Raw genomic sequence first — 15,441 nt, 5'->3', positions numbered from 1 at the left:
ACTCACACATATATATATATATATTTATATACGTATTTATATGCATATTTCTCTTGCCCATGTAGTGTTCATACGAAATGAAATGTTAATTATTTATTTTATATTAATTTCTTTTAATAAGATAGAACACGCACACGCACACGTATATATGTATATATTTCTGGCAAAGTGATTTTCATTTAGATTCTTTAGTGATATAGTGTTGTGTATTTGAGGTTATGTGTCAATCATTTGATTTCATATATACATATATATCTTGTATTGTGACAACATAGTATTGAAGGTTTTGTTTCTAGATTATTGTGCGTTTAATGTGTGTTTACATATTTGTGTTTGATGGTAGAATTTCTGTACCCAATTCCTCAAGTCGTTGCGCTGTTAATTGTTTTGAGCGTTTGGGCTATCGACAGGTTGTCGCTTAGTCCCAAGTGTTGCGTTGTGTGTTCTATAGTAGTTTTAGTTTAGAAAATAGATTATTTATATGTTTATGTAGAGACATGCATGTTTCGTAATGTAGTTCTTATTTTATAATTCTTTACTGGAACGTAAACTAGTTTTAAATATGTATCTTAGATTATCGATTTGAATCAATAATGTAGAATGAGCATACATAGATTTTTATATGTTTGCATAGAGACATGCATGTTTCGCAGTGTAGTTCTTGTTTTATAATTCTTTACTGGAACGTAAGCTAACTTTAAATATGTATCTTAGATTATCGATTTGAATCAATAACGTAGAATGCGCATACATTAATAGTAGTTTAGTTTATAGATTTTTTATATGTTTGCGTAGAGACATGCATGTTTCGTAATGTAGTTCTTATTTTGTAATTCTTTACCGGAATGTAGGCTAGTTTTAAGTATGTATCTTAGATTATCAATTTGAATCAATAATGTAGAAAGAGCATACATTAATAGTAGTTTAGTTTAGAATATAATTTATATATTTATATATAGACATGCATGTTTCGTAATGTAGTTCTTATTTTATAATTCTTTACCGGAATGTAGGCTAGTTTTAAGTATGCATCTGTTTGATAGAATGCGCACACATATATATATGTTTCTGACAATGTAACTTTTATTTCTTTAATAATTCAATATTGTATGTTTTATGTATTCGTTAGACTATTAGTTTTTGACTTCGTATATACTTATATTTCATAAATTGTTAATATAGTATTGGAAGCACTGTCTCTAATATTTACTAGTTTATTACATGTCTAGCATTAGTGTTTATACTTATATGTAACTCTCCAAGTTGATTGATTAAAATATATTTATATATACATGTATTTCTGGCGTTTCAATTATTTCCTCTTTTGTAGCTTTCTTATTTCCCGGTTTATTTGTTTGGTTCGTAACTCGTTCAATCCATTAGCTGGTTTTATTTGTTTTATTTTATACTGGTTGGATTTATTAGTCGCCCTCGTTTTGTTAATCCTTCCTTTAGTTTCGTAGCGCCGTGCGTTCGTTTGTGCATTCAAATCCTTATTCGCGCGTTTTGTATAGAATAGTTTTCTTGTTCTTGTTACGGCGCGTGCGGAGCGCGGGACGTGACACCCCCGCCCTTGGAGTTCAAATTTCCAAAGGAAATTTGACTGATTGTGTCACTGAGTTCGCTCAAGGCGGACGTAGATGTCGTTGGTTGTTGAGTGACTACTGGTGTTGTCGTCCATCGTTCCCAGGATGTTTACTGTTCCAGGGACGATTGTTTTTCCTGTCGCTCTTCTGGCCAATGTGTTCAGGACTGCAGTTTTTCCTGCCGGGAACATGACGTGGTCCCGTAGTGCATCCAGGTTTTTTTTTCGGGATATATATATATATATATATATTTCGCTCGTGGCCAACGACGATGATGCTGAATATCGCCACGTTTGGCGCACGTCCGGGCGGAGTTTCTGTGGTGCGATTCCCTTGCCAAACGGGTAGCTCCGAGTAGCATTTTGTTGTATGTCGTACTTTTACTTGTACCGGAATGCATTTGACTATATGGACCGCTTCTCCTGCGATCAGAGCCATGCGTCCTGGGTTTTGGTTATGGTGTATGCAAATTCGTCGGGCGGTAAGTTTGCCAAGCTTAAAGCATTCTCTATTAGTTTCTTCTGTGTGTTGCGTCTTTGTGTCAGTATATCATGGTATAATGTTGTCATTTGTCGTTTTACTTTCGAGTTTATCAGAAATAAGAATAACTTTTTATTATTATTAATATATGTATAGAAAAAAAGAAAATTTTTATATTTATATATATATATATATTATATTATTTTTTTCTCTCTCTTTTTTTTTTTATTATTAAAACTTTTGTTTTATTTTAGGTTTTACGTACATGTTATCAGTGAAAATAAATATTATGAATGCTGGGTTATAATTATATACATATATGCATACGTATTGATAAGTAATATAGATGAGATTTGTTTTATCGTTATAAATATATAAGTATATATTATCAATAGGAATTCCAATTATAGCTTGTCTTTGAATATATATATATATATATATATGTGCGTGTAATGGTAAATATGACGACTTATTTTACGAGTCACTTGCATTATCAATGGAAGTGAGTGTTATAAATATCGCCTACTTTACAACATGCGTGTATATATATTGGTAAACATAAGTGAAAATTATATGTATTGTTATAGATGTTGTTTGTTTACAGATGGATAGCAAAAGTATTTGGTTTCGTGAGTGGCGTACAGGTGCTTTACAGTTCTACGGTGCGGATTGCTATTCCTTGGACTAAAAAAAAAATTCTTTCGATGTCTGTCAGGTTTTTGTAAACGAACATGCATGGAAGGATTTTCTGCAGAGATTCAAAATGCTCTCTGGATTCCTCGTGAAACGTCTGGACAACACCTACATGTTCTTCCATCCGTCGTTCAGAGAATGGTTGATGAATTCGCCATCAGTTCTGTACACACCTACAAAAATAGTTAATATATACATATATTATATATTTTTTTTTTTTTATATATATGTTTCATTCGGACCTGTTCCTTGTATGAATACTGTATCTCTGTATATAGTATAATATATATAATATGTTATGATTACGTTAGTTGTTATTTACTATATATATTTGCCTTAACTCTCTCCCTTTTTTTTTTTTTTTTTTATTAGTACCTAACATTGCTATTATGATGCTGTATTACATTGTATTGGCTATTATTTGTATGTGCGCGCGACGAATTTTTCAACATGGTCGCTTGCGTATATCGTTTGTTTAATGTCAACAGTAGCGTGTTGTTGAAATAGTTAATTTGTTAATTATTATAATTTATTTTGTAGTGTTTCTGTAATATTGTTTGTGTTTCATGATATTGTGTGTGTGTCAATACTGTGTGCTACCTTAGTGCGATAGCATGGATTGTGTTGTTTTCGAATTTCGATAGTCATTGTTTTGATTATACGTGACTCGCATTTATATAAATCTCGTTTAATTTAGTTAATGTTTTTTTTTTTTCGTCTTTTTTTTGTGTATTGTGTTACCAGTTATTTTGTGTAACGTAACTTTATTCCTTTGCACCGAGTTCAGTCATGTTGTTAATATTTAGTTAGTCTATCTTGATTAATTTCTAACCTATTCCTGTGTTTATTAACCTTTCTTATTTTCCCTATTAATTTATTATTGCATGTACTTGCTATTTGCTATTATTTTGTGTATGATATGAGTTAGTTCCCTTATTAGTGATTAAAATCTACTTGTTAGATTAACATTGTCTGTAATTCTTCAGATTCTACTCTTTCGATGTTGCATCACTTACCTAGATCATTCCCACAACATCATCTGATTCTTCGATATGCCTTGGATACTTACTACGGTTGTCTTCAATCGTCTTATATCTGTGGCCATAATGGTACTGTTTAGTTTATTTAGTTTAATATGTGTATAATGCATTGTGTGTGCGACCGCTATTGTGTATTACAAAATCCACTTCTACATGTTAGATATAATAATATAACAATACTACGTAGATTAATACATAATAAGATATCCTTTTACTTTCAATTAATCTATCTTAATTATTTCCTAACCACTTTCTACACTTATCAGCTATTTTATTTCTTCTTGTTAATCTGCGACATTCATGCATGTACACTACCTTGTATGGTGATTAATTGTTCACGAGGTAAGTTGCACTTCCACTGTTTTAGTTATTCGTTGAACTAACACGTTTTACATTCAAACAGTAATCGGAGCATTTGTAATAAACTTCTTTTTCTTTTCAGGTTTCCGTCATCTGTGTTGTTCGACGAACAGTGCCATGCTTCCATAGTATTGTTATAACATTTAGTACTGTTGTATTTTGCATTAAGGCAGTTGAAGTTAATTTGTTCATTTATTTTTCAGCTGGCTGTTGTACATGGTGTTTCGCAAACCGAGATCCATAACCTATTTTGCACGTAAACCTTCTCGTATGATGATTACTTGTTCACAAGGTAACTTTCACTTTCACTCTTTTAATTTTTATTGAATCAACACGTTGTATATTCAAACAATAATTGGAGTACACCTGATAATTTTCTTTTTTTTTCTTTTAGGTTTTTGCTATCTGTATTATTCGACCAACAGTGTCACACTTCCTTTTGATTTATCCACAATATAGTTATAACACTTAGTAACCTTGTATTTTGCACTGAGACAATTGAGACTAATTTATTCACTTATTTTAGGTAGCTGTCATACATTATGTTCCGCGAACAACGATCCATAACCTATACTTACACGTACACTTTCTTGTTTGTTGATCACTTGTTCACAAGGTAACTTTCACTTTCACTCTTTTAATTATTTATTGAATCAACACGTTTTATATTCAAACAATAATTAGAGTACACATAATAATTTTTCCTTTTCTCTTTTAGGTGTTCGATATCTGTATTATTCGACGAACAGCACTACAACATACACTACTGCACTACGTTGCCCACTGAAATCACTTTATTCATTGCTTATTTCGGTTATGCGCTAGTTTTAGCTTGTTTAAGTGCACCGTTCGCGGAATCCCTTTTACTTCAATCTTGACGTTCTGGTTCTGCAAGATTTCTAGCAGCTTGTATGGTCCAGTATATTGATCGGAGAATTTTCCTTTACTAGGTTCTTTTAGTAGATATATCGAATCTCCTGTTTTAAAATCTTGAGGGTTAATTCGTCGATCGTTAGTCTTAGTTTGGATTTTATCAAATTTTCTCTTGCCATTCGTTGTACAGTGTTAATTTTATTGAACAGATCTTCGAGATATTCTGCGCATGTTGGTTCCGTGTTCTCTTCGATTGTTACTTCACCAATAGGTTCTCTGGCTAGATGTCCGAAACTAATTTGTGCGGGGAGAATTTCGTTCCTTTCCTTCATTTTAGTTTTTATTTTGCGCCAAGACACAGGTTTACTGACATTGATCCAATTATCCAATTGCTTGCTAATAGCATTTAAGATACAAATTTTTGAGAGTGCCGCAGCCATATTAACCCAAAAATATTTTGTATATAGTATAGTGTGATACCATCCATATTTTCCTGGGGGAATCATAAGATCAGCACTACTTACTATGTTACCTACGTCAAATATTAGATGTAGTAACCAATAAAGTATTTTTAATCCAATTATAATCCAATGGCTAGCGTATTTATTCAAGTTTTTATATATATCTTCGACTGGTGATTCCCTGTTTTCTCCCTTTTGATTTCTTTGAGCTCGTTGAACTTGCGTTTCTTCAGCTTGAAAATGTTTAGAATCCTTTTCCTTAGTTACCCTTTTTTCTTCTTCATTTATTTTATTCGCAGCACCTTTATTTTTCTCTACCTTTTCAGGATGAATAGTTTTACTGGAAGTGCTTATTATAATTAAATTATTATTTATTTGTATGGAACGTTTAGGAATATTTTTGGTAGATTTGGAATTATTCTTTGAATTTTTATTACAAACCTTTTTGCTTATAGATTCTGTTTTGGATTTAGGGATAGCTATATTTTTATTTTCTATAGTGTAATCTTCCTTGCAATTTAATGATTTGGCTTTGAGTTCGATAAAGTTTCCTTCTGATGGTTTTATAGAAGTTTTTGAGTGAGATGTACTCGCTATCTCTTTTCCTATTATGGTTGAAACATTCACGAAATTCGTGGAGTCTTGCTTTTGTATCTTTACCAAGTCGAACGTGGAGAGGCGATTTGCACTTCCCAGCGGGTCCAATATCTCTGTGATGTTAGGCAGTGGATAAGCATTGCCTGTCGTCTCGTCGTTCAATTTCCTAGTTTCTGCTTTGTCTGAAAGTTCTTTGGCACTAATATTATTTATCTTGTTTGGTAACTCAGAAAATTTCTCACTCATGATCCTGTCTATGGCACCGTGCGTCCTTTTATTATTTAACGTGACATTATCCCTTATCACAGCAACGGAATGGTGTTTGCATTGAAAAGTTGATTGGTTGAAATGATCAGCATCTCTCTATTGATTTAGATCTCTATCGAGGTATTTATTTATGCGTTTTTCTTCCCAAGTTATTGCTCTTGTTTCTTTCCTGACATTTACTTCTATTCCCGGGTTGTTTAGATGTTTCTGCGACGGCGGTACAAATCTCCAGTCCTGGCGGTTGTTTACAGTATAGATACTATTGTATGGTGGATGAGCGTTGTTTTGGTTATAATTATCCGAAGGTGTCGGACGTTGGTATCGAATTCTATTGTTCACTTGTTTTAATTCTCGTGTTGCTTTCACGGCTTGGCGGTACGCATCGTCCAAGGATTGGTATCCTGCTATCTTTACTTGGGAGCCCCTTAACGAAAGCTTCCCTCGTGTCTCGATCTATCCTATCTTGAAATACGGTGCCGTACTCGTACCTTTCCCCGTTCATTATCGCCAGCCTGAGATCTTTGACGCGTTCTATGTAGTCCAAAATATCTTCTCCCGGTCGTTGAAATATTGTAGCTAATTCCCCTTTATATTCGTTAACCGTTTTTCCCGGACCGAACATATCTTTTAATTTATTCCCGAAATCGTTTGAACTTATTACTTCTGTGTCTTCTACGGCGAGAAACGCGTGTCCGCGAAGCTTATTCGTTAATAATTTTACTAACTGAGATTCTTGATGCCTAGGAACCATGTTTCGTGCACGCTCGCATGCTCTTAAAAATCGAAATACCGAGGGTCGATGTCCGTCGAACACTGGTACTGTCTCTATTGCATCTTTTAACTTAATTGATTGGGGATTAACTTCTATCGGTACTGTCGCTTGGGAAATTATCGGCGATGATACGGGTGTCTTGATTTCCTTTTTTATTTTCAGTGAACGCACATCGTCTTGTAATTTATTCATTGCTGTACTCATGTCGCGAAAATTCGCATCCCATGCTTTAAGTTTTTCCGATAACATCAAGATCATGCCTTTGTCCAACGATTCTAATTTAGTCGACATTATTTCTTAGGTATATATTTTATCGATAATCGTGACAACTTTAATCCCTTGTGGAGCGAATCGAACCGTTTAAACCAACTTTAATCCTCCGTGGAGCGTATCCCACCGCTGCCACCAAAAATTTATTACTTTACTCTGTTACGTATCTATTTGTTTAAATCGATCAAATCTAAAGTTAAATTTTACTGAAAATTTTTTTTTTATAGTTTGAGTTTTGAATTTAATCGGAAGGGAAATAAATTGAAATGATATTATTGTGTGTTTTAATACTGATTTAGATTTCTAATTAATACGGTAGTTGCTGCCACCAGAAATAGTCTAAGGACTATTTCAAAATATTTTATTTTTATTATTTTCTTTTACGTTTAATGGGTAGCGTTAACTGACGCTTAATGCAACTGGTAAACGAATTCCACTTTTCGGCTAACCTGCTATGCGCAGGGATACTAGCACGGGAGAGGATTAAAGCTGGGTACAATAAATATTTTTCCTCGTTGGACGGATTTTTATTTGAATGTAAAATGGCTTAGGTTATTATATATATATTTTATTAGCTAGATATATATATTTTAGCGTTGCTGGATTGGATAGGAATGTGAGATTTTTCGTTGTTTTATATAAATTTATTTTTACGTTTGACTTCTTCTTCTCTTTTAATTTCGCTGTAGTAGTTTGCCGTTAGAACCGAAATTCAATTCATTTACTACGATGGATTCTGTCACCACGATTTTCTTGCCTTTTGAGTTTAATAATCGAGGATGATTCTAACGATCCTCTCTGTGTGGGACTCGTGTGATTTCGCAAGCCTTGCCCAAAGACGGGTAATATTTTACCAACAGTGGGAGGAGGAATGCGAAGATCGATGGGTGTTTTCGATAATCGAAAACACCGTTTGCACAAGCCAACACAGCGAACGATCCTTTGGTTAAATTCTCGAAGGGAAATTGTTCTGTTATATCTCTCTTACAATCGCATGCAATGATGGCAAGAATATCGGTTAATAGCAATGCCGGTATTGTTCTTAATTTTCGATTGACCCCGACGATGTATTTAATAGTCCTTTCTGTGCGGGACTTGTGTGATTTCGCAAGCCTTGCCCAAAGACGGGTAATATTTTACCAACAATGGGAGGAGGAATGCGAAGATCAGTGGATATTTCAGTAGCTGAAAACACCGTTCGCACAAGCCGACACAGCGGACAACTCTTTTGTTAAAAGTTTAAACAATGATTCTATCTTCAAAACCGTTCACGAAAATAAAACGAAATCGATGATAGGAAGTTCTAATTCAATTCTCGAGGGCAACGAGATTACCAGAGAAGAAGGAAATTTTCAAAATTAATTTTCTTACCTTGAGGAGTAGGTGCTGTCTGGTGCCATTGCCTCAGCCGCTCCGGTGGTCGTCAAAGTTTTGTTGGGTTTATTATTTGAACTCGAATATAGTTTACTATCAACTCTTACTTTATTTATCTATTTTAATACAGACTGAGCAATTCACTTAGCTGGATTAATACCGCAATTACAATGCGCGTTTGTGTTTAAACGATGAAATGAGGACTTCAAAGATAAAATTTTCTTTTTACTTAGTCGCGACTCTCTTTTCTTGACCGAAAAACTAAAGACCCCGAAACGCAAAATACTATACAAAATTTCTAAACGCAGTGACGAGCGCAATAACGAACGTAGTAATAAATTAATAATGGGCCGTAATAACAAACGATCACAAGAATTATGAACAAACTAATGAGCGAAGAATAATGAGCCGTAAGGAATGAACACTATAAAAAATGAACGAACGCAAATTATAAGAAGAATGGACACTATAATAATGAACAAAGAATAATGAACCGTAATAAGAATGTTCACCAGAATAATAATGAGCGCTGCGCTATGTTGCTACGCTTATTTATAATGCCATCCCCCACGGGGTGGTGGTCCACTGGGGGTACGCTTCCGTGGGAATCGGGATGTTGCAGTTTGGGTTTCTTGGAATCGTACGTGACAAAATGTAAATTCCATATTTCGACTTAGTTTTTATCAGTCCTGTGTTTCTGCTGAGCTAGCGTCTAGGAGATTTTGAAGCATTCCACGCTGATCTAGTCCTTTCCGCGAGAAACTTCCACGTGCTGTACCGTGGGAATTACCGGTGTTTCTTCGGCGCGTGCAAGGGCTGGCGGCCGCAGCATCATTATCACTTCGATGCTCGCTCGGGCAACACGCGCGACATCCGCTGCTCTCCCACAACAAGGACCTCCTTCTTTGAGTTATTTTTCGTAAGTTTGGATATTCGCATATTCTGGTTGTTTTTTGCGATTTTAATGTTTTTTCCCTTTTTGTTGTTCCCCTAGGCTTCGGTGATCGACGTTCGGACAATGTTTGCGAAGGCATTTCCATCAGAGGTTCCTTATTATTATTATTTTTAGATGTATTTTGTTTTTATGTACGATGTATATATATATATATATATGTCGGATCACGATTCGAATTTTGGGCGCGCGACGACTCTTCATGTGGACTAGCCATCGTTTCACAAAGCCGAGATTATTTACACGTATATACAGGTCTATCACTAAGCTTAACAAGTAATAAGTACAACTAATAATAAGTCTAACAAACACTAAGCCTAATGAATAATACGATCTACGAATAATTAAATTAAATAATACTATTAGCAATGTTTGAGTTCAAACGAATCCACGGTCACCGGGATAACTCCTTACTAAGCGAAACTAACTTAGACGCAAATGCGATCGTCGAAAATGCTCGATGTATCACTCTCCAAGGCAATCGCAAGAAATGCCAGCCTCGTGGAGATTTTTCTCCCTGTACGATTGCATTTTGTTTTCTATACCCGTTTGGAAGCATCGAGAAGGTTCCAAACGCCGTTGCTAGGCACACTCGTTGGAAGCATCGAGAAAGTTCCAAACGCCGTTGCTAGGCAGTTTCTGCCTGGAGTTTTGATTACTAATGCAATGTATGTCCCATTGCATCGGCACCTCCGAGGCAACATCACACGTGGCTAGGCCCGCTCTCGAGGCCGCATGCCGCCACAACCACATTTCTCGGAAAACACATACAACCACTCCAGACCTCCGTTAGATAAAACATCCATCCCGTGACCGTGGCTACGTTCAGCGACCGATTGTCACCTCGAACCCAATCTCGCTTATTACAAATCTTAAGCAATTACAACTATAATAAAATCTAGGCTAAGGTACTAGAGGATGTTCCCAAAATTTCCAAGGAAAGGCTTCGGCTTTCCTTTCATCTCCGACATATATATATATTTTTTAAATGTGTTATCTATTTTATGTACGTTAAATATATTTAATTTTATATTTCCCCCCTTTTTAATTAATTATATATATATATATATATATATATATATATATATATATATATATTTTTACATTTGTAGTTGCGCATAGAATTTATTAAAGAAAAGTGTTAACAATGTGTTTTCGTGATTTGTTTCTCACGCCTGACTGCCATTAATCCCTAATATTCCTGTCGCCATGACGCGTGTAAATCCAACATGGCTGCTCATAAATGTCATCAGCAAAGTTTTAGTGACGGCTCTTTAGTTTTGTTTGATATCGAAGTAATTTTTCGTCTGTCGCTCGTTTTTCCTTATTCTACCGCAATTAGAACATTTATATATTAATATTGTTTTAAAGTATAACTCGTGTGAATATACGTATATATATATGTTTATGTTGTGTGTCACTTCAGTATAGCTAATGTTTTGTAATTCTTCGATTGCGTTATTTATTGCTTTGAGTAGTTTATTTTATAGAGTATTCGATAATATAAAACATATGCACTCACACATATATATATATGTCGGATCACGATTCGAATTTTGGGCGCGCGACGACTCTTCATGTGGACTAGCCATCGTTTCACAAAGCCGAGATTTTATTTACACGTATATACAGGTCTATCACTAAGCTTAACAAATAATAGGTACAACTAATAATAAGTCTAACAAACACTAAGCCTAATGAATAATACGATCTACGAATAATTAAATTAAATAATACTATTAGCAATGTTTGAGTTCAAAGGAATCCACGGTCACCGGGATAACTCCTTACTAAGCGAAACTAACTTAGACGCAAATGCGATCGTCGAAAATGCTCGATGTATCACTCTCCAAGGCAATCGCAAGAATGCCAGCCTCGTGGAGATTTTTTCTCCCTGTACGATTGCATTTTGTTTTCTATACCCGTTTGGAAGCATCGAGAAGGTTCCAAACGCCGTTGCTAGGCACACTCGTTGGAAGCATCGAGAAAGTTCCAAACGCCGTTGCTAGGCAGTTTCTGCCTGGAGTTTTGATTACTAATGCAATGTATGTCCCATTGCATCGGCACCTCCGAGGCAACATCACACGTGGCTAGGCCCGCTCTCGAGGCCGCATGGCGCCACAACCACATTTCTCGGAAAACACATACAACCACTCCAGACATCCGTTAGATAAAACATCCATCCCGTGACCGTGGCTATTTCAAAGTCCAAGCGATGCAACGATACGCTCTTACGCGTTGCTCGCTCGCTCCGCTCGCTCGAAAAAAAAAAATAGCCCAACCCAAAACCAATCCCTTTTGCGTTCGTTCTTCGATTTCATCGAAATCTTCGTTGGAACGCGCGGGATCGGTTTAGGGTTGGGCTAGATTGGTCCGAGCGAGCGCAGCGAGCGAGCATTTATCGCGTCCTTTCTCCTCGTTTTCGTCTCTCGCGTGAAGCGGGAAAAAACGTGAATGAACGCGAACGAACGCGAATGAGCGCGGATGAACGCGAAAGAACGCGAAAGAACGTGAAAGATGTTAGAAGGGCGCGCACGGCGCGTCGCGCCCCGCAGCGTGCCTTAAGAGAGTCATAGTTACTCCCGCCGTTTACCCGCTGAATTTGACGTGCGCGCGCAGCGGCGTATTGCTTTTTACTCGTACGCGACCGACATAAACCATTATTCCCGACGTATTTTATCGAGGTACGTCGATTTATGCAAAGATATTCCTACCTTGTAACGATTTTTAGCGGGTCATTTCGATGGGAACATCCGGCCTCTTCGTAGCGGAGCGACAAAATTCCAAGTTCCAACCTCCCGGTCATTTTGGTCCGGCGGACGAAATTTTTCAAAAAAATAAAGTGAAATCGTTACTTTCGGCCAGATTACGTCGTAACATAGCGATTTCGCGCAAAATTTCGATACATTATAACGCTTTTCAGCGAGTTATTTCTACTCGAACGTTCGAACAGAGGCGGATGTTTCAAAGTCCATGCGATGCAACGATACGCTCTTACGCGTTGCTCGCTCGCTCCGCTCGCTCGAAAAAAAAATAGCCCAACCCAAAACCAATCCCTTTTGCGTTCGTTCTTCGATTTCATCGAAATCTTCGTTGGAACGCGCGGGATCGGTTTTGGGTTGGGCTAGATTGGTCCGAGCGAGCGCAGCGAGCGAGCATTTATCGCGACCTTTCTCCTCGTTTTCGTCTCTCTCGTGAAGCGGTAAAAAACGTGAATGAACGCGAACGAACGCGAATGAACGCGAATGAACGCGAAAGAACGCGAAAGAACGTGAAAGAGGTTAGAAGGGCGCGCGCGCGCGCGCGCACGGCGCGTCGCGCCCCGCAGCGTGCCTTAAGAGAGTCATAGTTACTCCCGCCGTTTACCCGCTGAATTTGACGTGCGCGCGCAGCGGCGTATTGCTTTTTACTCGTACGCGACCGACATAAACCATTATTCCCGACGTATTTTATCGAGGTACGTCGATTTGTGCAAAGATATTCCTACCTTGTAACGATTTTTAGCAGGTCATTTCGATGGGAACATCCGGCCTCTTCGTAGCGGGGCGACAAAATTCCAAGTTCCAACCTCCCGGTCATTTTGGTCCGGCGGACGAAATTTTTCAAAAAAATAAAGTGAAATCGTTACTTTCGGCCAGATTACGTCGTAACATAGCGCTTTCGCGCAAAATTTCGATACATTATAACGCTTTTCAGCGAGTTATTTCTACTCGAACGTTCGAACAGAGGCGGATGTTTCAAAGTCCATGGGATGCATTTTGGGTTGGGCTAGATTGGTCCGAGCGAGCGCAGCGAGCGAGCATTTATCGCGACCTTTCTCCTCGTTTTCGTCTCTCTCGTGAAGCGGTAAAAAACGTGAATGAACGCGAACGAACGCGAATGAACGCGAATGAACGCGAAAGAACGCGAAAGAACGTGAAAGAGGTTAGAAGGGCGCGCGCGCGCGCGCGCACGGCGCGTCGCGCCCCGCAGCGTGCCTTAAGAGAGTCATAGTTACTCCCGCCGTTTACCCGCTGAATTTGACGTGCGCGCGCAGCGGCGTATTGCTTTTTACTCGTACGCGACCGACATAAACCATTATTCCCGACGTATTTTATCGAGGTACGTCGATTTGTGCAAAGATATTCCTACCTTGTAACGATTTTTAGCAGGTCATTTCGATGGGAACATCCGGCCTCTTCGTAGCGGGGCGACAAAATTCCAAGTTCCAACCTCCCGGTCATTTTGGTCCGGCGGACGAAATTTTTCAAAAAAATAAAGTGAAATCGTTACTTTCGGCCAGATTACGTCGTAACATAGCGATTTCGCGCAAAATTTCGATACATTATAACGCTTTTCAGCGAGTTATTTCTACTCGAACGTTCGAACAGAGGCGGATGTTTCAAAGTCCATGCGATGCAACGATACGCTCTTACGCGTTGCTCGCTCGCTCCGCTCGCTCGAAAAAAAAATAGCCCAACCCAAAACCAATCCCTTTTGCGTTCGTTCTTCGATTTCATCGAAATCTTCGTTGGAACGCGCGGGATCGGTTTTGGGTTGGGCTAGATTGGTCCGAGCGAGCGCAGCGAGCGAGCATTTATCGCGACCTTTCTCCTCGTTTTCGTCTCTCTCGTGAAGCGGTAAAAAACGTGAATGAACGCGAACGAACGCGAATGAACGCGAATGAACGCGAAAGAACGCGAAAGAACGTGAAAGAGGTTAGAAGGGCGCGCGCGCGCGCGCGCACGGCGCGTCGCGCCCCGCAGCGTGCCTTAAGAGAGTCATAGTTACTCCCGCCGTTTACCCGCTGAATTTGACGTGCGCGCGCAGCGGTGTATTGCTTTTTACTCGTACGCGACCGACATAAACCATTATTCCCGACGTATTTTATCGAGGTACGTCGATTTGTGCAAAGATATTCCTACCTTGTAACGATTTTTAGCAGGTCATTTCGATGGGAACATCCGGCCTCTTCGTAGCGGGGCGACAAAATTCCAAGTTCCAACCTCCCGGTCATTTTGGTCCGGCGGACGAAAGTTTTCAAAAAAATAAAGTGAAATCGTTACTTTCGGCCAGATTACGTCGTAACATAGCGATTTCGCGCAAAATTTCGGTACATTATAACGCTTTTCAGCGAGTTATTTCTACTCGAACGTTCGAACAGAGGCGGATGTTTCAAAGTCCATGCGATGCAACGATACGCTCTTACGCGTTGCTCGCTCGCTCCGCTCGCTCGAAAAAAAAATAGCCCAACCCAAAACCAATCCCTTTTGCGTTCGTTCTTCGATTTCATCGAAATCTTCGTTGGAACGCGCGGGATCGGTTTTGGGTTGGGCTAGATTGGTCCGAGCGAGCGCAGCGAGCGAGCATTTATCGCGACCTTTCTCCTCGTTTTCGTCTCTCTCGTGAAGCGGTAAAAAACGTGAATGAACGCGAACGAACGCGAATGAACGCGAATGAACGCGAAAGAACGCGAAAGAACGTGAAAGAGGTTAGAAGGGCGCGCGCGCGCGCGCGCACGGCGCGTCGCGCCCCGCAGCGTGCCTTAAGAGAGTCATAGTTACTCCCGCCGTTTACCCGCTGAATTTGACGTGCGCGCGCAGCGGCGTATTGCTTTTTACTCGTACGCGACCGACATAAACCATTATTCCCGACGTATTTTATCGAGGTACGTCGATTTGTGCAAAGATATTCCTACCTTGTAACGATTTTTAGCAGGTCATTTCGATGGGAACAT

At 38.6% G+C, this 15,441-nt stretch overlaps 1 protein-coding gene and 1 long non-coding RNA gene across 7 annotated transcripts; one reads left to right on the top strand and one right to left on the bottom strand.

The window, feature by feature from the left end:
• The first annotated feature begins 1,927 nt into the window (after positions 1–1,927).
• LOC143303743 (uncharacterized) lies at positions 1,928–10,761 on the top strand. 6 transcript variants are annotated; one of them, XR_013060344.1, is made up of 6 exons: positions 1,928–2,067; positions 2,321–2,568; positions 2,671–3,868; positions 4,363–4,451; positions 4,554–9,692; positions 9,768–10,761. XR_013060344.1 is itself a non-coding variant. In XM_076625456.1 (6 exons), exons 1-4 carry the CDS (start codon positions 3,895–3,897, stop codon positions 4,616–4,618), a joined length of 447 nt encoding a protein of 148 aa, XP_076481571.1. In that variant the 5' UTR covers positions 3,851–3,894; the 3' UTR covers positions 4,619–4,775; positions 4,878–9,692; positions 9,768–10,761. The 6 variants fall into 6 exon arrangements, 4 of the variants coding, with proteins under 4 accessions (XP_076481573.1, XP_076481571.1, XP_076481570.1 ...); XM_076625456.1 differs by lacking the exons at positions 1,928–2,067; positions 2,321–2,568 and adding an exon at positions 4,242–4,287 and having other exon boundaries at positions 3,851–4,141; positions 4,554–4,775; positions 4,878–9,692; XR_013060343.1 differs by having other exon boundaries at positions 4,363–9,692.
• On the bottom strand, positions 3,201–4,366 carry LOC143303744 (uncharacterized). The gene is made up of 2 exons (XR_013060345.1): positions 4,115–4,366; positions 3,201–3,854 (listed from the first exon to the last, which is right to left on the bottom strand). It is a non-coding gene; the product is annotated as an uncharacterized LOC143303744 (long non-coding RNA).
• Positions 10,762–15,441: the final 4,680 nt, after the last annotated feature.

Source organism: Bombus vancouverensis, chromosome 16 (assembly GCF_051014615.1).
Source record: "Bombus vancouverensis nearcticus chromosome 16, iyBomVanc1_principal, whole genome shotgun sequence".
In the NCBI taxonomy this organism is placed as follows: domain Eukaryota; kingdom Metazoa; phylum Arthropoda; class Insecta; order Hymenoptera; family Apidae; genus Bombus; species Bombus vancouverensis.
Note: the sequence above shows the minus strand (reverse complement) of the source record. Positions and strands in the feature narration are given on the sequence as shown.

Coding starts and splice junctions, on each gene's coding strand:
- LOC143303743 (XM_076625456.1), top strand. CDS start 3,895: ATGTGTATAATGCATTGTGTGTGCGACCGCTATTGTGTATTACAAAAT. Junction 4,288..4,362: donor AACAGTGCCATGCTTCCATA/GTATTGTTATAA, acceptor TTTATTTTTCAG/CTGGCTGTTGTACATGGTGT. Junction 4,452..4,553: donor GATGATTACTTGTTCACAAG/GTAACTTTCACT, acceptor TTTTTCTTTTAG/GTTTTTGCTATCTGTATTAT.